Source organism: Phaethon aethereus (assembly GCF_964289735.1).
Source record: "Phaethon aethereus genome assembly, chromosome: 1".
NCBI classification, from domain to species: Eukaryota; Metazoa; Chordata; class Aves; order Phaethontiformes; family Phaethontidae; genus Phaethon; species Phaethon aethereus.
The window spans coordinates 102945929-102973694 of NC_138575.1; the positions used below are offsets into that span (position 1 = coordinate 102945929).

The 27766-nt window shown below is 38.3% G+C and overlaps 1 protein-coding gene across 1 annotated transcript in view; it reads right to left on the minus strand.

Moving 5' to 3' along the window:
* Positions 1-27463, minus strand: part of DCAF6 (DDB1 and CUL4 associated factor 6) — a gene marked incomplete at its 5' end in the record, with an annotated part of 92062 nt that extends 64599 nt beyond the window's left edge. The window contains 3 exons of the mRNA XM_082014402.1: positions 4083-4175; positions 11141-11202; positions 27370-27463. Of these exons, the coding sequence (XP_081870528.1) occupies positions 4083-4175; positions 11141-11202; positions 27370-27463 (249 nt within the window). The remainder of the gene's footprint in view (positions 1-4082; positions 4176-11140; positions 11203-27369) is intronic.
* Positions 27464-27766: the final 303 nt, after the last annotated feature.

The window sequence follows — 27766 nt, forward strand, 5'->3', positions numbered from 1 at the left end:
AAAGAAATCAGGAACTTGGTATCAAAGGAGCAACTCAGAACAAGAAGTCCATAAGGTACCCTAGTTCAGATGACAGTTAAATACATCATCTGTCAATCCCACTTCTGATGTTACATTACTGCTGTTAAAGAAATACTTTTTAGTCCTGACAAAAAATCCTTTTTGATCTACCTAATTAAAAAAATATATTTTAATATCTATATTTATAGATATTAAAAAATAAAAACAACTAGGGGCTTCTCTACCACCTTAGATTCTCTAGTCAGTTCTCCACCACTTCCTCCCTATTACTGAATATAAGCAGGCAGACCTTTCTCTCTTTGCTCTGCTGTACAGGGTCCTTCTCTCACCAACTTCCACGTGCTTCTTACTTGTCCCCCTTTTTTTTTTTTCCCACAAACACCAACCTAATACCCTTGCTTTTCACGCAGTCAATAGCTAACTTATACTAACCTTCTGCTTCAGTTTTCCCCACCTGCAGATCTCAGTTTAGATGTGGAGATCTACCTTTGATGATTGCCCTGAAACTTGGAAAAGCTCAAGTTTTTACTTTCCCTCCCTTCTTCTCTCCTCCACTATAAACTGAAACAGCATTGAGAAATACATACAGATACACATTTTCAGTAAATGAAAGAGTTTTCTCACAGGCAGAGCTAACCTTGTCTTGCCTGCCCCTCAATTTCCTGACCATGTTGCACAGTGTTACAATAAAAAGTATTAAAATACTACAGCATTTATTATATGGAGAAGATTTTACATGCCCTTCTTGACTTGCACTGTACATCCTTTTCTACTCTGGTTATTATACTGCCTTAGAGACGTGAGAAACAGGCATAAAAAGTTGCTGGTGCCAAGGCAGCAAGAAGATGAGAAAATATAACACACGCAACCAACCCCAAAACCGTATCGTTAGCTACACAGAGTAAAACAATACCACCACCTTACTCCACTGGAGCATTTTACTACCAACATGTAACAGGCTACAAATACTTAATGGTGGAGAAAGGAGGGGGAGGGGGGTGGCCAAAGAATTTCAGATGTTCTTCAAAGTACTTGACTAGCTGTAGTAATTCAGACATCTTTATAACTTTTGCAGTTGCTTAAGTAACACATTACACAGGAAATCAATTGAAGAGGCAACAAATTCAAGAATTCAAGTTGCATCTCTTAAAAGTGCAGATTAAACCTTTGGGACAGGATTACTAATTCATGTAGTGATCCCAGAAGCTTGCATACAACTCCATCCCTAACAATAAGTACTTTCCTCCAAGAAGTTAGAATTGCTGGCAGCTACTCTGTTGTCTTTAAACCTGAAATGTTTAAGCTCTTTATCCAAATGGAAACTCTTTACAATAAAAAGTCACCATAATGAACAAACTAGCATTTTTAAAGTCAGATTAAAAACTAAAACCAGTTTAAAAAAGCAGTTTATTTCCACTCTGGCTTACTTTTTGAAAAGAAGCCTGTTGAAACAAATGCAAGTCAAATACCAGTGGGTTACTAAGCTTTTCAGGATGTAATTAATTTAGGGTTCCCATTCAAGATACTCAGCACAGAATCATTTACAATCCAGCCTTTTCAAGAGCACTTCCTTTGAAGAGATCAAACCCCCTTTAGAAGTAAAGGAAAGCAAACCAATGGAATCCCATCCTGAAGTGAAAAGCTGTAAACCTTCAGCCCCACTAAGCACCCTCCAAAGCCTCCCCAGCACTTTCTCACGAGCAGAACACTCAGAAGGCAAACCAGGCTAAAGATTCAAAAATTCTAAGTGTAACTACTCATAAGAATCCTGTCTTCGCAGTGGTATTAGCGGAGAGAAGTCTCAGGCTCCATTTAAAGGCTTTGAAATCTGAGTGCTCAACCTGATGTAAATACATGAATCCCCATCTTTTTGTACCATACTTGTAGCAGGTAGACCTTTAGCTCCAGCCAAGCTCTCCCCACCCCCAGTAATGTGATGTCGAAAACAAATAGAATTAGGAAGAAAAGATCAACAAGAATAATTCTTCTCAGCCATCCCCAAGTACAATAAAATGCTCATCCTTTTGATTTAGGCTTGCAATTACTATTAGAAATCACAGTAACACATTTCTCCTCAGATGCACAAATACGATAAACATATAACCTATTCAAACTCGAGAAACATATTTAGAAAAATTTCTCCTTCTGAGACACATTACATAGTAACAATTAATATTTGCACCTGGCCATACATAACACAAACTGGAGTGACTTACAAAAAGCTCATGTAAATAAAAGTTAAACAAAATTAAATGCTTCCTTATTAAATTAGATATTACTAACACAGCAGACTATATTGATGGCTGAAGTCTCTTTTTGTACTCTGGCCAGCTCATAAGAGAAAATACGGTGATAAGGGTATCTGCCAAGATGACAGAATTACAGTAGAGTTCTGGTACCAATACCAATTTGCTCCCTTTTCCTGTATCGATCCTGTTACTCACACCAGAGAAAATAAGCTAATACAATTCTAACAGTCATTAAAAATCGTATCTCTAGTACATTTCAGGAACAACAGTGATTATTAAGTCTTCTTTCTAGTACCTGCTGTGTTATAATTAAATTAGGGGGGAAGAGTGGGGCGGGAAATCATCTGCTCTGCTGTTTCATTAAAAAAAAACCCCAAAACTGTTTTTTAACAGCTGACTGTTAAAAATAAGAAAACAAAACATCTCATGAATTTCTCATTTGGCTTATGTGCACAATGGGGAAAAATATCCAAAATCACCTCATGAAAGCATAAAGTTTAAATTGCTGCCTCTATTAAAATACTATAGTATTTTAATAGAATAATTATATAATAAAATGAAATAGCAACTATCCCAGAGTGATATATTAAAATAAACTCTGCACAATAAATAATATTGAACACCCTTTACTTGCATGAAAAATTTTTTACTTTGCAAACCTCTCCAAAAACACTCACTTTGGAATATATCCTTCATCCATTTCACAGCTGCCTGAGATACCTCCTCTTCTTCAGCTGAGCTCCCAACCCAAGAGAAACCCTGGTCTAACAACACTGATCTGAACTTTGTCAGACTGATACCAATAGTTGAAAGGAAGAGACTGACATTTGGAAGCTATGGCTCATTTGGGGAAGTGAGGAAAAGGGCCTTACCTATAGGCACAGGCAAATTGCCAGATCACTATTATTTTCCCAGCAGAGCTCTTCAGGAAGGCAAAATATTGCTGCCGCCATAGCCTTCTCTTCAAACTCTCTTCCAGTACACCAACCATGCATCTTGGTTCCCCCATCACATTTAATTTTTCAGCACCTCTTCAGGGTTTAGTTCTCAACCTCTGAGAAAGCGTGGGAGGACTTCACTTGAGCACTACTGCACAGGGTTCGTAGCACTGAACACCACATTCAGAGCATCTGTTCTATCAAACCATCAGCAGCTCCTTAAAGAGCAAAGAGCAGAACACTGCTACTGCATGATGGATGCTAGCTGACATTACTGGAAGCCATTTGCCTGCATCATAACCCGTGTGAGTGCAGAAGTGGAAAAGCAGAGACCTTTACAGCACTTTCCCCTTCACAAATCTGCTTCCTCTATTTCCGTATAAATTCTTCTCCATCCACATACATGCACACACAAGGCAATCTAATTTCAAATGGTAAAAGTATTTTAATCAAGATTGACACTTTAACAAAATTACACAGAAAGCAACTCAGTGTATTACATACAGAAAAACCTAATATTTTAAAAGTAAAATGAAACAGAAAACAATTTATCTGACGATAAAATTTCACAGGAATTACTGAATCCTATTGCTAATTCTGACACTAATCTATTGTGAGACCATGTTCCTTTTGTGCCAGACCACTTACCGTAAAATGGGATAATACCTATATGTCACAAGGGATTAGAATACTTGGGTTTTAAAGTAGTGTGAAGTTTTATTCCCATTTATAAACACTATAAAGTTCCTGGTATTATCTTTGTCAGATAATAATTAGTACCTGAAAAATAGTAACTTGAAAAAATATCTTAGTAACCTGAGATAATAACTTAAATCTTAATTGAAAACTTCTGAGTATCCAGAAACAAACTTACCTTTCTGCTGTAAGGATTACTAATCACCAGATTGGTGTCATCTGAACCAGATAAAATATATTCTCCTGTATCATTCCAGCAAATTGTATTCACCTGCATGAATTAACAAAAATTAGTTTAGACTTACATTAATTCAATTTTCACAATATTAAAACATCAATACTCATCCAACGCTACCAAAATAGGAGTTAACAAATTCAATGGAAATGACGTAAAGTCTAAGCAGCTAGCACAAAAAAAGTGTTTTTAAAACAAATTGATAAGGGGATCACCTGCTTCACCTATGGCACCTCAACTACTCCCCGTCCTCCTAACAAGTCCATCAGGTAAATTAAGCCTTCCCACAAAGGCCTCAGTAGCCACAATTTTACATGTTCAGATGCTTTAATGTACCAAATCTACTCCACAGAGTTCTCCAAATTTGAACTGGAGGGCATCACAATGCTCTCATTATTGTATCTTCACCATATCCAAATTCTGAGAATCCATTGCTTTGTATACTTTTCAGTGACCACACCTTCTCAGGGATCATGTCAAAAGCACTGCGGAATCCATCCCTTTTGAGAAGTGTGAGCATGCTGGGAAAGAAGAATCCTACAGCGAGGTACAGAATTGTATCAGCAGAACTTTACAATATATTTCCTTATCAATTCTCCTTTTCACAAGACTGTTTAATAATGCGTCAATGTAAGAAAGCTGTAAAAGCACTCAAAATCCAGGAAGCTCAGAAAGTATCTTTAGAATAATCTGTCTTCAGGCAGCAGCTCATGCCCAAGCACCAAAGACTGCACTCATGACCATTATTATTTCAAGTAGCCTCTAAAATAGCTTTAAGCATCAAACTGGAGCCATCAACATCTTCTGCTGGCTATATTCTGTTGGCAGAATAACTGCCTTAGTGTGAGGTATCAGAGCTTCTTACTATATAATTAGTAAAAAAACCCCACTTCATTCCAAATCCTTTTCTTGTGCCTATTTTTAATTCACATGTGTCATTCTGAGCCCAAAAGACCCTAAAAATCTTTTTGTTTAAAATAAAAACATACCCATTTTTAGTTACTACTTTAACACAAGCTTAATTGGTGTCCTTAATTAGGCAAAGCTGCAAAATCAGAATTAGCTGTTTCAGAAGGATCATATGGGCAACAACTTGACATATTCATTGAGGAGCTTTAAATGAACTTTTGCCACTCAAAACAAAAATTAAGAAAAGAGATCTTTGTGTTACAACAGACATGCCTATGGCAAGAGTTAGCTCAATGCTCAGCAGCAGTCAAACAATGTTAGGAATCATTAGGAAATGCACAGAAAAGCAAACATCATTCTGTCAGTGCATGGCAAATCTGTCTTCCACACTATGCAGTTTTGGTTCATATCACACTCCCGTATTCTCCATTTCTATGACTGTCCATTTGAAAAGAGAAATTATGAAAAAGAGTGACTAGGGTGATCACAGGTATCTAGCACTTTGTATTGCAAGAAGCAATTAATTTGTACTACTCTGGGGAGGGGTTATGAGAGAAGCTTATAGAATCATGAATGGCATGGAAGAAGAAAGAATTTTCTGTGATCTTTACAGTACAGGAGATGGAAGGCCTTCAATGAAACCATCTCATGACACATATGGCATTTTATTAAAACTGGAATTCACTGCTATGGAGTGTCCTAAACACCAAAAGTGGAAGAATACACGTATTCACCCAAGAAAAATGATCAAAAACAAAGATGCAATTTTCACCTCCATCTGTCCATTTAAGTGTGATGTGTTCCCTAGAATACCCTTCAAGTACTGTCTGCTTGCCCTGTCTCAACTTTCCTCAAAAATCGGTGCTGGCCACTCTCAGGCTTGACTGAGCATTGGTATGACCTTGCACAGCTACTCTTATGATTTTGTAACTCTGGCTGTTAATCACCAAGAAACATGCCTTCAACTAGCCTCCAGATCCAACTATCATTGAAGTAACCTGTCCCGACAATGACTGTAATTTAAAAATGTTGTCAAACATAGCACAGTACTACAGCTAGGGCAAATACAAAACCCAAGAATGTTCATTTTCATCTAAATTTCATTTCAGGCAAAAAAATGCTATCATTGCCCTAAAGAAACCAAAATGCTAATACAAGGATACAAGAATAGAAACAAGAACAAAACAATGAAAAAACAAAGCTGCCAAAAAATAAAAAAACCATGATGTGAGAAAGAAGAGCTAGCACAAAAATTAAACAAATTGGGGGGGAGGGGGAGTGGGTGTCCAAAAACAAAATCTGAAGAACTTTGTTTTTCTCTCTTGCAGAGAAAGCGTCGAAGATGCAAAGGGGAGACATGATTAAATTGCAGCGTCGCAAGCCTACACAAGACATGAATCATTCTCCTTCTAAATTCTGATTTTATTGCACTGATTGCCTCAGGGTTGAACAATTTCAATACAACATACCCAGGCCAAAGTTGGTTCACAAAAAATCCTGAAGTAAGATGACATAACCAAATGTGTGCTAGAGGTCTGTAACTAGACGGGCTTTTTATTCTGTACCAGATCACCTTCTCAACATTATAGTGAAAAAAATAAGTAAAAAAACAACAAAGTCTTTCAGTGGAATAAGCTTGATTTCCACTCCCCCCTCCCCACCCCAAACACCAACTATCCAGTAAGTGATCAGTCAATACACTACATTTCTGTGTTCAGGTCAACCTATTGACCAATAGTGAATAACCCCAATAAATATGCATATGGATCACTAAAAATAGATGCTTGATAAGAGGCATATTAAAAAAAGTTCTCATGTCTCATTCCATCGTAGCAAACCCACTATTAAAATATACTGTAAAATGAGGACTAACTAGAAAATTGCTTTGTATTTCAAAACCATGTAGAAAAGCTATGTATCTACTACCTTCACAGCCACTCAACACGCAACTAAAAGCATAATGTAACAGTTACTACACTAAGGGTTTGAAATTCTTGGAAAAATGTTAGAGCCAAAAGAGAGGATATAATCGAACACAAAGAACAGATATTAATTACCAACCAGATGAGAAAAGTCAAAGGGTGTGTACTTAGCTTTTTTCTATTAAGTATTCCACATTATCAACAGTATCTAATTTTATTTGCCTCTCAACTAGTCCTAAAGGAAGCAGCAGGCACTTCTGATTCATTAGTCAAATAGTCAAAAATAAATTTACTATCTCTGTGTTTCCGTCAAAGACAATGCAGGAGGCAGTACAGCCAATCCTTTAAAAAACTGAAAGAGCAAATTCCTCACTTTTATGCAGTGTTAACAGTAGAATTAATTCTTTTGTGAACAGGATAGATTAACATAATACAAGAAATGGAGGAAAGGAAATAAAAATTACTCTAGATATCCAGAATATCAGAAAAATCTCCCAAGGAAGGAAAGGGGTGAAAAAGGCACCACTTTTCATCTATGGAGGAAAAGGTAAAAACAGCATGTTCTAACAATATGCAAACAAACTTCCTACACTAATTTAAGCACAGCTGTGAGGAATACATCTAAAAATGACTTGCTCACATGTGCCATCTCTGAAAGAGATATGCCACGCAGGATGCTTGTTTGTTACTGAACTGAATGTCTATACATAGAAATGAGAAATTATTCCTCCAGGTAATCCTCTTTCCTTTATTTTAAAAACATAGTATTTGCTCATGTTAAAGGCTCCATCTACCTATGCATGCTGCAGTTCTACATTCCTTAGCTTCCACAGGACCAGAACTGGAAGAAAATAAGTTATATTTTTACTCCAATTCAATATGGTTTAAAGTTGCTTTCTCCTCTACTTTCTTCACACTTCAGCACTGCTGGTCCAAATTTATTCCCTTTCAACATTTCTCTTTTGGATTTAGTCACTTCATACAGATAGTAGCTGTCCTGGTTTCAGCTGGGACAGAGCTAATTTTCTTCTTAGAAGCTAGTGTGAGGCTGTGTTTTGGATTTGGGATGAAAGAGTGCTGATGTTTTGGGTTGTGGCTAAGCAGTCAAGGACAGTCCAGCTTCTCATGCTGGCCTGCCAGCGAGCAGGCTGGGGGTGCACGGGGAGCTGGGAGGGGACACAGCCGGGACAGCTGACCCAGGCTGGCCAAAGGGATATTCCATACCATACAATGTCATCCTCAGTATATAAAGCTGAGGCGAAGAAGAAGGAAGGGGTGGGGGGGACATTTGGAGTGATGGCATCTGTCTTCCCAAGAAACCATTACGTGTGATGGAGCCCTGCTTTCCTGGAGATGGCTGAACACCTGCCTGCCCGTGGGGAGTAGTGAATGAATTCTTTGTTTTGCTTTGCTTGCCTGGCTTTTTCTTTACTTATTAAACTCTCTTTATCTCAACCCATGAGTCTTCTCACTTTTACTCTTCCAATTCTCTCCTCCATCCCACCGGAGGGGGAACGAGCGAGTGACTGCATTGGGCTCCGTTGCTGGCTGAGGTTAAACCACGACAGCATCTTGCTTAACTCTATACATTTTCTCATCACCTTAAGCTCCCTTTAGAGTTAACACGGAAAATGGCAACTCATGGAATACATACAACCTCACTGAACTGGACAATGTAAATCTTGTTGAAAGAGGCGAATCACACTCTGGAAGGATATTAAGATTTCAAGCAGACATCAATGATTCGGTAGACTAATTCAATTACTTCACATACTACTGCTAGAAACTCTGTCTTCAAACAAAGTGCAAAATTGCACCATTTCAGAGACAACAGTACCTAAACTGAGATGAAAATACTTTATCACAAACAAAAAGCTGCTATGGTAATATTACTGCTACAAGAGCATGTATATTTGAAGTAATTCATTCAGAACTATTCCCTTCTTCAAAGATACTGTACCTGAGTGTGATTATACATAGAGTCATACTTCCCACAGGATCTCTTTTTTGTGTAACATAGATCAAATGGTAGGTAGGGAGTTTGACTTTACTTTTATCCTCAATTAGAAAAAAAAAATTCTTGCCTTAAGTATGTTGTCCATCGTGTCCAATTATACAGCAGGCATATGGAAAACACAAGTCACAACTTATTCCATAGGAGAATGCAAATGTTCTTAACCTAAAAAAAGACGCAAAAAACCCAACCAAAAAACCAAAAAACACCCCCACCCTCCAAAAAAAACCAAATCCAGAAACACCCTTAATAAGACAACTACGTCATTAATTCCTCACATTTTAAATGCATGCTGATTCAGCAATTGGGGGGGGGGAGGAAGTCTAATGTGATAATTTACCATTGATCATATAAGCATTTTAATCAGTAGGGGCATTGTAATTTCATTTACTTCTATTTCACAGATTTTTTTTTTTTTTTAAAGCAAGCGGCAAGAAATTATACTCAACAGTTGTTAGCCATAAAAGACTATTCCCTGCAAAACAAATAGTAAATGAGGTAAGAACTCCTAATTCCCCATTCTCTAAGGGTGGATAGTTCTGAGCAAATTTAATTTCTAAGGACATTTTTCAGATTGTAGCAGTATTTTAAACATCTGCATATAATGCTGTAAGTTCACAATTAAAACATTTTCCACACAGTCAAACAATTAAGCTAGGCCACATGTTAAAGCATACTTTAAAAGCTAACACAATTAATTCAAAATTAATTTTCAAATACATATCCACCAGGTAGATCCAAGCAACAGCAAATAGCCAACACTAAATTTGCAATTTCTGTTACATGACACAGAGGTAGTAAACTAAAATAGAGATCAGGCACTCCATTTAGTAGTGAAGAAATACTATTTTCCTGTCCCCTCTGTTATAGGTAAAAATGACTATTTTTACAAGAAAACAAAGAAAAAAATAATTTAAAAACCTCAACCAACTTCAGAAAAAGAAACTTGAAAAATGTCTTCTAAAGTATATTTGACAAGATGAAAAACTACTAGAAAAGAAATTCTAGAGTAAAAATCACTGTTACAATCTTGAATACAAAAACTGATAAATAACTTTCTACACAGAAAATCATAGAATGGTTTGGGTTGGAAAAGACCTTACATTATTATTACAACATTTCCTGAAAAAAAAAAAGGAAATTAATGCATTTGGTTTTTTTTAAGTCACCACCATCTGTACCAGAACATTAAACTTGCAATGGCAGCCAGTACTGCACTTACATACCGCAGTTCTAATCCTTGCCTTTCCCAGCCCTTCTAGTCTCTCAAAAATATATGCAAGTCAAAATCATATTTCTGATCTCAAGCCAAAAGGCTAGATGTCAGCTAATGATTATAACACTCCTTGATTTAAAGATACAAGTGTAAGCAACTCAAGATATAGAAAATCTTTACATTTGAACCACTTTTGAAATAAACACGTTAAAAAAAATTTACACTTACGTTTTCCACTTTTTGTAACACATCTAGAAGCCTTTCACTTTTCAGATATCTTGTACAACACAAACAATGCTTTAACAATCATGAATTTCTCCTCTGTTTTTCAAAGGTAATATGTCAATCTCTTTGCCCTGTATCTAATTAAAGTCAAGTCTTTTAAATAAAAGACTGACTTAAAATATTTGGACCACTTTCAAAAATTAAGTATTTAAATAAGAAATATTTCAAGTTATGTTATTGCCTTTCAGGGGAGGCTTATTTTTGTTTTTATTGTCTCCATAGTAAGCACGTAGCACTTGATCATCTGCTTTTTAGACTTGGAGAATAAATCATTCAAAACACTAATACAGCTTTAAGTCAACAAAGTATATCAACACAGCACAAAACTACTAAAGATTCCATTGAAAGATTTAAGATGAATTCTAACTGAAAACATAAGCATGTGTTTTCCTGACATAGGAGATTAATTCATTCAGCAGTCGGATGCAGTATTAAGGTAGAGGAATGGGATTTTGTTTTGCTTCAAAGGTACACTGTCAGATGTTTAAGAAGAAACAAATACCTAGAGAATTCAGATGTAGGTCTCAACAAGTGGAGTCTTCCAGCTCAGCTTTAATATATGGTATTTGCATTTTTAAGTTAAAGAACTATTACCATGACAACAAAATCACAACTTAATATCTTTTAACAAACAAAAAAGCAACAAGTGACTTACACATCCATCATGCACATTCAAGGTTGCTTCAAGTTTTAATCTTTGGATAAATTCTCTTCTCCCTGTGAAGAAAAATACTAATTACATACTCTTTTAAAACAATAACACTGAAGAAGTGATTAAGACTCTACTAATGGGCATTAACAGGTAAAAACCTAAACAATAAAGAACCAGAATATAAATACAAATCTTGAAACAATTCATATGGTTCTCATTTTACAAATGCTAAGACAAGCATCACATTTGCTATCTCTTCCATCACCTTTAATAACAGTGCAGAAACAGCAAAAATGAACATTTCACAGGTTCATAGGCTAATGCTTCCTCTAAAACTAATAGCTATAAGGCAGAAAATAACCCTGTGGTTATTTGATTAACTTGGCTGAAAGACTGCAAGTATAACATAGTTCGAGAAGTAGGACCTTTTCTATAGGAATATAAAGAAGAACGTGTCTAGGTCTCAAGCAGAAAGTAAAACATAGTCTCATAATTTCAGCAAAGAACTGGAAGTTGATCTTCCAAGCATTATCTACAACTCTACATCTCCTCTTAAACTAGAGAAAACTACAATTTGGCTATTAATATTGCATTTTGAAAAGTAACACTGAAGTCCAGTACCATTCCATTTGATATATACTTAAGGGATAAAGCACAAAGGGAACTGCTGGAAGGGTGACAAAAAAGGATGAAATGAAGGAGAATGAAGAAATCTATAAATGCATATTGAGTAAGGCAAAAGCCCAGAAACTTTATGTCTTCATTCCCTATATACAAGCTGACCTACCACTGCGCTTAAAAACACTACTATACTATCCACATGAAGTGGGGAAAATAAAGTATATTGAAAACAACGTAGTCTCTTCTGAACTAGATGTTTAAACAAATAGCTCTAACTTTCATTTAATTTAGTGCCCCCGTTTTATGAAAACAGGTAATAATGAACCTAATAATCTCCAGAAAAAAAACTTTCAGAAAAGACAAATATTGATAAACCTAATCTTTTTACTTAAATCCTAAAAGGACTTAAAGTCAAGGACCACTATAATTTTGTCCTGTGTTTGTAGAACTCGCAAAGTAGAACTCTCAGAACGAAACCCCAGGTAAGAGCATTAGACTGTAGGCCTATGTTAGGCTGCACTATTTTCAAATAGGAAACCTATCGAATTCACGCAAAATTAATCTTCCTGCCTTCCTTCGAGGAAACTACAGAGTCAGGGAAAGAACAACTGCAACAGAACCCTCTCCACATCTGAAAATCCTACATTTCTGAACTTGTTTTGGTTGAGCTCAAGACAGAACCATTTCAGAGCCCAGTGTTGCCTCTGGCACTGTAGCACAAATTTGGAAAAGTAATTTCTCCTCTCTCCATGTGTTTCCTCTTAATGCCTTTTATTTGTCCCATATACTCTCCAGAACTGAAAAAGAACACTTGATACCCATACCGGGTCCCTCACAATCACAGACTGCCACAGCACGACCATCTGACTGAGAAGCAGGCACTGAGCATTCCTGCCACACTCCCTTAAAGGCCAGGAAACCCTTCAAGCAGTACCAGCTCCTGCAGGTACACCTGTGCCTCATTCAATGTTCGTACAGCTTTCCCTCCATCAAAAGGTATGTTTTGGTACCTAGTTTTCGCTGGAACTAGAAGTCACCTCCAAAATTCAAAATCGTTCATAACAGAACTCAAGTACTACATTAGATAAAAATCATATCTTGGCAAAATATTTCTTCTTTTTTAAGAGGAGGTACTGGCTGGGTGAAATGGTTATTAAGTGCTTGCTTTTAAAACATGCCTAAGCTAGCTTTAAAAAGATAAACACCATACTCTCTTATGCCCCATTTTACAGACATTGAAATTGTGATGTCTCAGAAGTGCTACAATTTCTGTTAACCAGGAATAGCCATCATTAGAGAGAGATTAAAATAACAAACTTAATCTTATGCACCACTACCAGGAAGAACATATGTATTCTTGAATTGGGAATACATCTACCTAGTTCACTATTCTTTCTTTACTGCTGTTCCTCATTCACTTTTTCCTCTAGAGGAAGGGACTTTGAACTTAGGTCCTTAATGGTTGGTTTATTGTACTTCTCAATTAAATCCTATTACTTTTTCAAATCACTGAACAATATATGTATTTTCAATGAAGAGTCTTATTTTCAGGTTAATTTGATTTCTACAACACTTGCTTGTAAGCAAATCTGAATACCAAGGTAGGAAATATCACCTGCTGTATGCTTATATATAACTTTGCATAATAGAAACCTAACAATTTGCTTCTAGAGTGCTATTGTAATGCAAAATACAGCACAGTAATACATGACCCCAAACAGGATAACTTCACTAAGAAGGGTATACTCCGTAGGCCAACATAAAAATCTAGTGTTTGCCAGTCCCATCACATTTTCACTTGCAGCACAGAAAAGTCACATAGCAGTGGATGATTCTTGGGCATTGCACTATATGCATATTACACATCTGGAAGCGAGGTGATATCGCAGAACAACATTCAGGCACTTGCTGGGAATCCTCTGTACAGAAACACTGAAGGAGATTAATTCATTTTTAAACAGGCCGGGCAACAGATTTTCTTCCTTCCCATATGGTCTGGTTTTAATTCAAATCACTTAAATCAGCAAGTAAGAAATAGTAAATGTGTTCTAATCATATCTCCAATTGCAATTTTTATTTCCTTAGAGAAGTCTGTTGACAAAATTAGGTATGAGCTGACTTCTTGTTGTTGTCAGATTAGGATTTTTTGGTCTTAAGACCGCAGTAGCTATACAAGTTTCAGTAAATGTTTAACTTGAGATACAGACATACAGTGTCTCAAACACATACAGTCTCCCATTTAAAACATTAAAAAAACCTAGGATTGCACATGCTAGCATATGTGATTTGTTATATATGTGATTAGTTATTTATCATGTGATCACTAAATACCTAAATATTGATCTGAGGGAGTAATTAAATACAAGCAAAACTACAACACTTAAACAGTTTCCTTATTCCTTCAAATAAAAAAGGGGCAAGGCAGAAAACAGTTAAAATGTTTTACCTCCAAAAACCTTCCTATTTGATAAAGTACTAAACACAGTAAGGCAAGTGAATGGATTGTTTCTAGTTTATCTTATCATATCAAAGCTAGAACCACTAGATCCTGAACGTTATTCTAAAATAAAAACCAGAACTACTTGAATAAACTGATCTGAAGAAAATACTGTCTCTGCATTTGCTGCTGTTAAAAGCTGAGTAAAGTCAGTGAATCTGTGTTCCTTGTACTTCAGCAGCAACTTTCACAAATTCATTGATTTGATAAAAAAAGCTTAGCAGTAAGTTCTAGAGGTTTCTGATACTGAAGTCACTTGAATATTTTTGTCACTTTCCAGTTTTTATCACATTTAAAAATTTAAAACACAATACTGTTTATCTGCTTTATTAGTAGGCTTTTCCTTTTTCCTTTTTTTACTCTTCAGGTGCATCACAACTCTTATTGCTAGACATTCTAACAGTCAAATTCTCCACGTCAAGAACTCTGCTCTCCCAGATGACAAGAATCTTCACAAACCTTAATTCTCATTCATCTAATCCAATGGCTACCTGTTCCCTCCACCTTCCAACGACGGCAGCCCTCCCAGCTCTCCCTTCAGCTAAAATGATGGAGGAGACCCGGGCTTTTGAAAAAACCCCATAAAGTACTTTTTTTCTTATACAATCGGCATCAAGACCTCTGTCAAGTTCTGGTTTTTGCCCCACCTAATACTGTGTACAGGCTCTGTAAGAGCCAGAAACTCTTTCTTTTTCCCCTTAGCTATGTGCCACCAGAAATGGAATAATTAAATTCTGTGAGGATGCTTCAATATATCATTTCTTATACTCAAATAAGGCCTGTTTAAGAGAGGGATCAAGTGATCAAGCTGTCACCACCAAAATCATGTCACTGGACAGTGGATCATATGTGATGTTTGCTTTGAAACCACGACAGTGAAACTATCAACAAGACTAAAATAAAGCAAAACAAAAAAGCACTGTTAAATTTCAAATGGCAATGATGACCTCCTTGTGAAGTGTTTACATAGCTGAAATTTGGAAAGTGATCAAGCTAATGCTCCACTCACCCATTTTCACTAGACATTATGCACTAACCAAAGCCTCAAGGTACAGTGCCACTCTCAGTAGAACGATCAATAAGATCTTCAGGTTTTACCCATCTGCCCATTTTCACCGAACATTACGTGCTACTGAAGCCTCAAGGTACGGTGCCACCCTCAGTACACAGATCAATAATTTTTTTTAGTTTCTATTAAGCTAGAGACTAGAGTACAATTTCCAAGGCCATATTCTACATATGGAAGAAGCACCACCTTGAGTCATTGATAATATGAATTTAAATTTGGTAAAGTGGGCAAAAGAGAAACTGCAGCTGTTTACTTGTAATTTATTTTTTCAAAATGTTCCACTGCACACAATGTCAAATTGAACACCTTGCCACTCACCTCTGGGGAACTACCCAACTTTGGTGTTTTGGGGCACGTATACACAGCTCTAATCTCACTTCAGGGAGCAATACCAAAATACCACAATGTCCCTTGTATTCCTCACTCACAGCAGTTATGACACCATTTAGGTCACAATCCTCAGTTTAGGAATTGCTGGTCAGGTGCTTTCTACGTCGCTATTTTGGCAGAGGTACACATGCCTTTCTTTTGTAAGCAACTTAGTCAATGTTACTTCAGAACTGATGACAGCAGTGAAGTTTAATGCTTTAAGCATGTAAAAACTTCATATATTTAAAACTGTACTCCAGAATTTCCCATTAATGAAGGTCTAACTTTAAAGTACCTTTGTTCTCTACAGAAATATAACTAAACTTTGATCCAAAGCAGCACCACCATGGTATGAGACATTAAAAGACAACCCTTATTCAGAAAACCAGTAATAGATCCTGTTTGTCAAATGAACACTCATTTATGTCAAGCAGGCTCTTTCCAAGGCCAAGTCCCTCAGCGCTGGCTTGCTGTGACATTTGGAATGCCCTAGTTTAAAACTGAAACAGAGCCAGCATCTGTTCCCAACGCAGAGCACATGTTATCTTGCACTCTAAGCGCATTTAAAAAAATACTCTTGATTTTCCAGGGTAGAGTTTATGTATTTCTGAAGCCACTCCATGAAAAGATGGCAAGTCCAGTTCATTTCTATATATGTTATTTTGCTGGATTGACTACATCAAACTCTGCATGTGATCCAGTATAACTTTCAATCCACGTCTCAACACACTTTTTCCAGCAACCAGAATTCTCCATATACCATACAGTAAAAACAGGACTATACACAATATGCACTGAATTAACTTTCATCAAGGTATGCTAAAATTCTTGAAGATTAATTAAAATCTTAAAAAACATGTATTACCTACGTAGACTGACAGTGGCCCCATTTTATAGTCACTGAAACTGTGACAGAGGAAACTGAAGCAATTTATCAGAGAGAGTGAATCAGCAGTACTGCCAGAAACCAAATCCACTGGTGTGACCTCCAGTCCTTTGATCAAGGCCCTGCATTATATTTCCTTATTGTTTTGTACTACTGTATAAATGCCAAAAAATGGTAACTCTGGGTTCTGTCAATGTTTAAAAGATTACCTTTCAAGTTACTATGAACAACTGCTTCATTATGGTTTAAGTTCAAAACAGATAATCCAAATTCTTCTCTGCTCTTAATGATACCTCATCAAACCTGAAGGTTTGAACATCCATGACTGATAAGGCATTTGAGCTTTAAACCAATGTGTTTAATTGCTATTGGATATTAACCACGCTTTATGTAGCAAGTATCTTTCAAGCATAAAATTCAATTGTATTAATAAAAATTTTTTAAGGCATTCTCAGTGGCAAAAATGTGGCACAAAGTACAAGTATCTGTCTTGGAGAAGGCATTCTATCAGTGTATTCTAACTACTAGCTTTTGAGTGTACTACACTGACTTGTACTAAGTGGATTTCATTCACAATAACACCATATTCTGACAGCTATCCCCACTTACACTGCTCATAGTAAAGTCCTCTGTATTGTTCTTGCCACAGATTGCAGCTGAGCAGAAGATAAAACGAGCGTGTTTTTGTGACAGGAGGAAAAATGCCAGTTTTCAGCAATTTTGATATTCATTCAATCCTTTAGAGTAGTCCAATGATCATATACAAACTGAGATTTAAGGCACTTGAAATTTTTATATTATGTCACAAATACTTCTAATTCCTGCAGAGGACAAAAATTCATGTGATAAAACAAAGAGAAGCTGTATCTATGTAAAAGACAACCAAAGGCAAAAAGATAACATGTACCACCTTACTCTTCTCAACACAAAACTACCTGAAATAGCTTAAGTGTGACTAGCTGGAAGTATGGTTAACCAAATGCAAAAGCATCTTCTGTTTTCTCCACCAGCATTAAAATATGTCTCCCAACTAAACAACTTGAAATTCTAAAACAGATACCAACACAAAACTGAGTAATCATCAGAGCAAGAAAAATACACGTAAGCCCTGTTTTCTTCTCATCAAAGGAATGAGAAGAGGCTTCCATTAACTGAAGGCAAAAAGAAATACTATACAGAGCGTTGCAAGTTGGAGTAAACAGCATTACTGTAGGTTTCAACATGTCTTTGGAAATGCTTTTCTCTGACTTTGAAAAGTCTTCATCTGAAATAGTATGTGGAACACTAATGTATATTGAATGTTTTCTTGTGAAAATGGTATTAGCATAGTAACCCAGACAATCCTTACAACACTTTGAGAAATACACATCACGTCAGGTACTGTGCTTTATTTTCTCAAGTACTACTTACCTGTGTATCACTCAAGGCTAATTAGGAGCTCTACTTTTCAACAAGAACAGATGATGTCTAAGAAACTGAAACAGGGGTAAGACTCTACCCCAGTGCAAAAGTTAAGACTGCTAGCAGCAGAACCATGATCCGTCATCTCCAAGCACTCTGACAAAATGAATACTGGAACATGGAAAATCACTAGCAGAAGGAAAGAAAAAGTTACTGGAATCTTGCTCTTCAGAAAAGCGCGTTCCTAGCAGGCATGTACTCTTACGGCTGAATATGCATGTGCCCAGTACCGCTACCAGTCCTTCCATTACCTGTAAGTGTTTGTCAGGGGCTACTACTTCTTCAAATCAGCCAGCAGGACTAATCACGTGAAAATCCCTCAGCCCATTTCAGACAAAGGTTCTGGAGTAAGTAAAAGCCTACTATTTAAAGTCATTTAAGATAACTCAATACACATTTTTAAACAGATTAGGAAGCGATTATATAGAAGTTTACCAGCATATCTAGAGAGACATGTCTTCTAGCAAAAAAAGCAGAGCTTGCCTTTCCGACAAGGATGTCTCAATGAAACTGAGAATTTGGGCAGGGTGGAACTGAATTAAAGCCTTTACTATTGTCCACATGTACCTAATTAAACATACCATTTAATCCTGGATAGTATAGGGATTATATACTGCTGGGTTTGGGGGAAGATGTGAAATAGATATACATATACACACTACAACAGATATAGCTACATAATCCCATGAGATTACAAGTGTAAACTTGGAAATTGGCCAGGATTAGAGTTTAAAGATAGATGACATCAAAAGTTGAGCTCAGGTAGAAACCTGAGTCTTGGTAGTAGATGACTATTAAGTAACACTGTGACATAAATTGAATTATCACTGGGCATTTAAAAACAAATGAAAAAAGCTTACTTTTAAAACTCACATTGTTTGTTGCATTAAACTGCATGTATTCACCCTAGATGACCAAAAGACCCCATTTAACTCAAGGGACCCCTTTTTTACTAAAGAGAGTTTTCAGGACATAACAGTGTTTCTAAAATAGAAACAAATTAAAAAGGAACACCATTTTTCTCATTTCCTAGGAAAGTTAAATAATGGAAACACACTACAATAACAATGCCATGTATAACCTAAATAAAGAAGAGGTTTTGTGTAACAGATTTCTATATTGATGAAGTTTCAGTAGTGCAATAAAGGTTGAACAAACATCACTAATAGTTCAGAATGCATTCAGTTCACAAGGAAGGATGGATCCTCATGTTCCTCATGATATCTGCTAAACAGAGAGCAGCAGCATTAATGATGTGTTCAATTTTCCCCGAGGAAAGTCTGCAAATCCTTAAGAACAAAATGAGGAAAACAAGGGGATATTAAAATTCACTGATGTGACTCAGATTCCATCTCACGATATTCACATTCAATATTTAATGATTCAACACAGGCATTTGGGACATACCTGTATCAGCAACTCACTAAGCCCCAAAGACAAGAAAACACTGAGACTTGCACTTAATCAGTGAAAAATCCAGCTTTGTTTGAAGGCTGGCATACTTTTTATCTGAATTTTTTTCCTTACTGCTGGGACAGGACTAGTCTCAAGTGTCAACAAGTTCTTGATACATGATCAGTTATATCTCCCTAGACTATTTTGGGGACATTCAAGGATAGAAGATCAGGAATCACAAGCAAAGTCACAAGAACTCAGTGTTGCAGTGCAACAACTTGAAAGTGACTAAACACAGATACGCCTAATGGTCTACCCTAATGCAGTTAATGGAAGCAATCCAACTGGAAGAAGGCTACAGGAGAAAAAAAAACAAAAAAAAAAAAAAGAAAGAGCTCTAAAGTGATCTCCCACATCTCTGCCTCATCCTGAAATACAAATCCAGTACATGCAGTACACGACTTGTTTTTGCAGCAAGAGACAGCTTTCATGTATCCAAAGCTCATTATTACAAGATCAAGGTGCAACTTAACTATGAAGCTGTCTGAAACACTCAGTATCAAGACACAGGCACTTACTTACAAAGCAAACACGTTCTTTGTACAAAGATTGTCTTTAAAAGCATACAATGTATATTCAATGAAATATTGCAATCAAAAGTGAGAAGATATTTAAAGGGTACACAAATCTTTACAGTCTCTAGCTGTTTGTGTGAGAAGACTGAGACTCTGAAGGATATAAAGCAAATACAGTTCCATCCTAAGACTGAGTATAATTCAAATTGTATAATTATACATGCAAAGCCTTGGGACTACAACACACTTACATACACTCACGCTTCTTGGCAACCATTAACACACATGATTAATGTTCAGTGCACAGACGTTACGCATAAGGTTAATCCCTTAAAAACAAAATGTACATCTGCATAATTCAACCCACGTCACGCAAAGCTGACAAACTACAGACAAATTAAAAGGCCTCTTGAATTTCTGAAGGACAGAAAAATCAACACTCTGAAACAGTTATACCAATTTTTGATCATTTCCTTCTAGCTCCACTTAGGCTGGATGTATTTGTGTGCAATTAATGTTTTTATGCTGCATGTCAAGATACAAGAGCAGCAACAAAAGTTGGTGATCTAGAAAATTAAACCCTGAAAACTCAGTAAGTAGGTTCATTGACAACATCTGGTCTAGACAGTACTGTAAGAGAAGAAAAAAAAAACACAACAAAAAACAAGCTTCAGCAAAGTAGTCCCATCAAAGAACATAATAATGTGATCTGTAAGGGTCTATGGTTTTTCAAAATCTTATGTTAGTACATAAAAAACAGACATTGTACTCCTATAAGTCCCAAACATCCTAAAAACTAACATTGGAAATTATTCTCTTATTTCAGGACAGAGTGACAGAAGGCACCGAGTAATCCCAGACCCTGCATATCGTATTTTTTGTTAAAGAGAAAATATACTAAAGTGATTGTCAACACCTTATCACTGAGTAGGAGCAAGGTGGGACAACACTGAGGAGGCAGAAGCAGTAACACAAACCGTAACAAGTAAACCACAAAACACATGGGGAAGACGAAACTGAGAAAAGGTCAATGGTGTTGTTAACCACAAGCAAAGATTCCAGAGATAGCAGCAAATCAAGCTATCAATTTTACACAGTGTAGTGCTACATGGCTGTACCACTTGCAGGTCCAACTGGCTTCTGTGCCTGCACTTCCACAGCTCTGTTAGTCTGAGTGAAATAATCCCCAAAGATAACAGAAGGTTGATTAGACTGAAATTAAAACTAAGTATTCAGCACTCAGACACCATAAATACTCATCCAACCTTAATCCTGCCTCCCAGATCACATCTCTTTCTGGTTTCCTAGTATGTACCAAATTATAACAAGCCAGCTTTTCTTTATATGTTGCCTTGTCCAGATGATTCTCCTATACTATGTTTTTATTTTCCTTTCCTGATAGTGTGCTACTTTCTACAAATTATTCTATTAAAACATTTAAAAATGGTGTCTTTATTATGTCAGTTCATTTACTTTGAAACAGAAAAAAAATTAATCTTTATGTGCTAGGATGAGCCCTAACATTTCTTCAAAAAGCAATTTTATACGTATGCATTGTGTCTTTCTATTCCTTGGTACTAATTTAAAAGAGATAGCATCAGGGAATTCATTTTAGACATAGGCTCTTCATTAAACTCCTCCAAATTCAATTTGTTATCAACAGGTTTTGATGACACATTGCTCTTTCAATTGCCCATCTGTAATTTTTTGAGGACTATAGTCGCTAAATCTTGCTTTTATTAACAAGGAAAAAAACCCAAAACATATCCCGTTCACAGCAATACCTGATCACTGTACTCTCTTGTGTTTTTTACAATTAAGAGGTAACATTCTTTTTCTGCAATGCTCTTACATGTCTTAAACTTTTCTATACATCCACAGAAAATCCAATGACTATACGATATTTCCTGCCTGACATGTATTAGATTGAGCATGTTAAAGATGTTTGGTTTTGTTTCAAAGATGTATTTTCCTCTAATTCACTTATTACACTGTGAACTTAAATTCCAACTCTGCCTATTTCTATTATTTGGAAAACAACTCTAATGAAAAAAATTTGGGGAGTTCAACTGTATCCTCCCCTACAATCTTCATGTAGTCTAGTTTCACGAAGTATTTGGTGTGTGCCAGAATATATTGCTACAGAACTGGTTTTCTGGGCACACACCAAAGTGCAGTGGAAGATGCTGCATATCAGGAAGCTGCACTGTTTACATTAAAACAGCAGTCAATCCTTTGTGTCCTCGTAATCAGACAGCCAGGTAAATTTATAATGGTCCTTTTCCAAGCAGCAGTTTATTTGCTAGACTTGTTGAAGGAAAAACAACATAAAACACCTCTACCAGTTCTGGGTTTTAGCTGTTAAGTGTTTAGCTGATAAGTGTTTTTAATTCATGCCAGAAAAGAAAATTAATGCCAGAGGTTTAGGACGTGAAATTTAACAGTGCACCTGAAAATAACTGAACATCAAAAGTCTTATGCAAAGAATTAAAGAAGAAAGGCTGATTAAATCCTCTGTGACTATCTCCAAGTCTGCAAGAGCACCAACTACAAAGCTGGTAATTTTAAAGTTGTCTGACCCTTCTTATTCTGCATTATTTTCCCAGACTAAGATACCACATGTTGAAATATAGCTGGAGTAAAAATCGGGGAAAAAAACACATCTTCTAGTTGTTCTCCCTAACATTCACGTTTCCATCTCTGCTGGTTTTTGTTTGTTTGTCCAAGGAAAAGCACCAGGGAGAATGAAAGCTTTCAGTATTTTAAAGAATTAGTTTCACTCTCACACCCTGGGCAATGTATTTTAGGAAGAACTAAATGTTCAACAGCAATACCCAATTCTATCGACATTCAATGAGCCACTACTAGTTTTATAAACTCATAAGGTAATGAATGTCACACAGTCAATATAAAAACTAATCGGTTGTCCATACATGAAACAGCTATTCTTGCCTATCCTGTTTTTCAACCTTACCTATGAGCAGAGCAATTAACTTACTTCAAAACTGTAATTAGTTTTGGTTTTACTATGGTTGACCTTGGTAAAGAAGGGGAGCTACCAATACCTGATTACTTTAGTAAGTTTTCCCTACCTACCTAATAATAGATTTACAGGGGTTTTTTTAGCAACAGCTGTTGAAACTTTACAAAATTTGACCACAACGAACCTACCTACTGGTTTCATTACAGTTAATTTATAGATCTCAAACTTTTCCCAGATCTTAAAAAACAGGATGAGAAAAACTTAGTAAGATATGAAACAGTCTTTACAGAGGAGGGAGTGGAAGCTCAGGAGACAGAATCACAACACTATTGCTAAGAAATCAGGTAAGCTTAAAAGTTTCATACCACAAGGAAAGAAGATGTTAGAAAACACTGTGTGAACCAGGATATCAAAGATTAGGGAGAACCGAATTATTCTGATACTTGCTTCCACTGTATCAAGTATCACAACTTCCGGCAATCACTCTGAGCTAAAAAAACAGAATCGGTTCCTCTTTGCAAACCATTTTAGACTAACAGATTTTCTCTGGATAACCTGCTATGCCAGTAACAACAACAACAACAAGTCTTTAGTCTTCCTCCTGGCTAAAAAGAGCCATCCTCAGCAGCATGACCCTTCACAGAAAGCAAATAAACCCATCACATTAAATACTTCAGAGGAATTATGGACTCACTTCTTTCTTGCAAGAAACCCATGCTGCTATTTCTCTAGTCAAATTATTATATGCTATACTTCATCCACATAGAGGCCTTTATTGTGATGGCACCAAACACTCTACCTGCTATCAGAACTTATATGTTCATTAGTCACTGAAATATTGCCACAATTATAGTATCATGACTGAATAATTACATTTTCCAGTTTTAAAGTAAAATTTAAATTGGATACTACAGTTTACTACCAATGTTTTTCCTCTGTAAAAGCACTGTGATGTTTTTAAGAACTGAAAGCAGTCTGAAACTCAGTTTCCACGCATAATCCAGCAGCAAGACTCCTCCCACTAGCATTAGGCTAAGATGATGCCCAAACTGAATCAAAGAAAAGAGCATTACTGACAGCCTCCCCAAGGCTTGGCTTTCTCTGGAGACTTCAGATACAAGCACTGTCTGAAATTGAGACTAATTAGCCTACAAATGCTGAAGAAAATGTAGCTAACAGATACATTGATAAGACCCACATTTTCCCTCTGTCATCACTGTGGGAATTCTTACCAAATGATGGATATGAAGGACACGTCCCAAGTACGAATATATTGCCCCATCTCCACAAGACTTTCCTCTGGAACTCCGGCCAGAATTGACTAAGTTTCAGAGCAATTATTTAGAGATCTTGCAAAATCAGACAGAGTTTTGCAAGGATGTAAGTTCTGGGAGTGAACCATCTGTATGGAAAGGTACAGTATGATGCACAGATCCTTCCTGCAGCAGCTGTTTTTGAAAGCTGAAAGGGGCTATAAATAGAGTGCCACCTGATTGCAAGTTCACATGAACTAAAACACATAGTAAATAGGAAACTGGAGTTAGTTCTCAGATGTCTTCCTTGAATACATAGTCATCTTCAATATTCCCCATATTTTACATTGTAGCATAACAGCACCACCCAAGTCAATGGTTCATTATGCAAGTACCATTCATACATACACATCTTCCAACACACTGTGAACTGCATTGTTATGGACTAGCTATGAGGGTTCTCCTTTGGTTTCCTGGCTGCAAAAGAGCTGCAGACAACGAAGAGGCATATAACCTACTTTGTAGTGGTATCCATAACTGTTTTGACAAATTTACCCAAAAAACCCCACCCAGACAAAAACCCCAAACAAACAAATAAAAAGCGACAAATGCACATGGACAATGCCTTGAGTCTCCCAATACTATTACCAAGTCAAAATGAAAGGCTTGACTTGCATTTGTTCTGTCAGACTCTTGAAACGGTACAAAACCAGTATAACTAGGAAGAAACCTCACTTCACATTCAGACTACATCAGCAATGACCAGCAATAAATGTTACCTGTCTGACCACTGCAGTCTCAATCTGTGTCCAAACAACAAAGCTCCTACATAGAACTACTGAAGTCTGAAAGAGAAAAGACCCACATATACACTAAACTGCATATAAAAAGGCGCAACAGGCCTGTGGTCTGGTAAATCTGCACACAAGCAATCACACCTGACTAGCAGCAAAATTAGTGGGTCTATTAAGGCCACAAATGCCATTTGGAATACAAGCGCTATGGTTCTACAAGACAAGCGCACCATGCACTAACTGCTATCGTTAAAAGCAGAAGTCCATTAGGACTGAGCAACTCTTGCCACCACCAATGCAGATCTTGACATCAATTCAGTGTGAAGCCTCTCCCAGGTCCTATTTTCTCAAGCCTATAAAGCTACTGAACATATTTAGGTTAAATGAAAAACAGTAAACATGAGACCTTAACCTAGTCACCAGAGAGATTTTGTTTTACTTAAAAAGTTATGCACATTTTATTGGAGCATTGTCCAGAAAAGAGATATTAATACACCTGGGAGGATGATTTCTACTGATCAAATCTTAATACTTCAACTGCCAGAGAGATAGTCAAAAAGAAAAAAAGAAAAAAAAAAGTCTTATGGTGCTTCTTGAAAATCTACACACTATGAGCCCTAATTTTACCATTGAGCTTTTCTGCTCCAACTGGAGCAGACAAAAAAAAAAGTCCCTAAGTATCCAGTCAGAAGGATATCCATGTTTGATCACTAAAAGTTAGGACAATCCTCATCTAAGACTTGGCCAAGCACAGTTGTCAAAACATAACAAAAGTCAAAAGCAGTTAGACCATTAGTTTTCAACCTTTTTTCATTTTAGGACCTCAAATTTTTTTCCCGAAAGACTTATGTGCATGTAGGTGCTATACACATATACACCCTCTCTATAATAGGTGGAAACCTACCAGCAACGACCTTGCTTTTCTCAGTTACCTTTTGTGGATTACTGAGCACTCAGGGACCACAGACAGAAAACAGTACTGAGTTAGACTTGGTAATGTGATATGCCACCTTAGATGCCACCAGGAAACCGAACGAAAACCAGTACCAACCACACTCAGAAACGCCTAGAAAGTACAAAAAGATACACTTTTTACAATACTGTAAATAAGTTCCATATCAAGTAGTCAACGTTTCGAGTTAAAAAGCAGGAATTGTTTTGCCACACAAGCTCAAAAGAATGTGTTTGCGACTAATAAGCCGCCTCCCCTGGAGAGCCACCCCCCCACCATCGGAGTGTCGATGATATATGCAACAGATCACCACACCTCCAAAAACCCGTGAATAAATGTTTATATATATACACATATGTATTTGGGAAGGGGGAGATGCAGAATGCACGCAACCCGCGCCATTCCTAAGAATATCAGCAGTCCTTTTACGCTGAAGAAATCTCCCTGAAGCCTCGTTAAGCTGAAAGGACCACTATTTTTAACTTCTGGCACTCGGCAAGAGAAAATAACTAGCTCCGCGTTCGAAAGAGAGAGCAGGAAGAAGCTGAAGCGCATTCAGGGAGCCCGCCCGATCGCTGCAGAGCAGCCCTGAACACAAAGACAGACCAAGCACGCCGGCACCCAACACCTTCGAGCGGCTCTGCCCAGCAGTCAGCTTTCAAAACCCAGGAAACACCTAAAAACCCCGAGAACAATCACGCCATTAATCCCAACATTTACATGTTTTGTTAGCAATCTTTTAGAGGCTCAGGGCCGGTAAATCCGGAGCCTGTTCAGCCCGGGGCATAAGCCACGGTCTATTTTGAGCCGCCGCCCAACTTCCCGCCCCCCCCGCTGGATCTCCCTCATGCAACAGTTCCTTCAGGGGAGGCAGAGGGGCGGGCGAGGGGCCGCCGGGCGGCGGAGGCGGCGCAGAGGGGGGAGCTGCGGGCCTCGCCGAGCCTCGGGCAGCCGCGGGCGCGGAGAGCTGGGGAGGGGGGACGGGAAACTTCGGCTGGGACAGCCGGGGCCGAGAGGGACAGCCCGCCCGAGAGGGAAAGCGGAACCGGTCGGCAACAGTGGGGCGGGGGCAGGCGGGCTCAGTCGCGGGGCCGGCCGGCAGCCCCCCGCCACGCGTGGACCCTCTTCCCACCGCCCCCAGACTGCGCGCGCCCCGCAGGGGGTGGTGGTGCTGGGGGTGGAAGGGGGAGAATCCGCTGTCACCTGCCCCCGCCCCGCGCGTGGGAAAAGGGGAGCGCTCAGCCGCGCGGGGGGGAGCGGCGGTTAGAAGGGGTGCCCAGCCCCCTCCTCACCTGGGTGAGAGGCGGAGGGGGGGGGGGCTAAGAACGGCTCAACGACGCCCGCCTCGCCCGCCCCCGCCGCGGCCCCCGCCTTTACCCAGGTAGTGCCTCCGCAGCAGGCCGGGCTCCTCCAGCCCCAGGCTCCGCTTCCGCACGTCCCACAGCAGGTGGGGGCAGTGCCCGCGGGACATGGTCCCGCGCGGAAGTGGCGCGGGGGCGGAGAGAGGGGTGTCGGGCGCTCTGCTGGTACCGGCCGCCCCGCGCGATCACCATGGAAACCGACCGGCCCGCGCGCGCGCGGCGTTCTCACGCCCGCCTCGCGCCGAGACACCGACGAGGAGCGAACGGCGGCGGCGGCGGCGGCGGGGCCGGCGGTGGCTCCCCGCCCCGCCCCCATGCATGGCGCCCCGCCCCTATGCCCCGCCCCCGCCGCGAGGATTGGGGAGCAGCGCTCCGAGACTACAAGCATCTCGCGCGAGCTGATAACGTCGCCT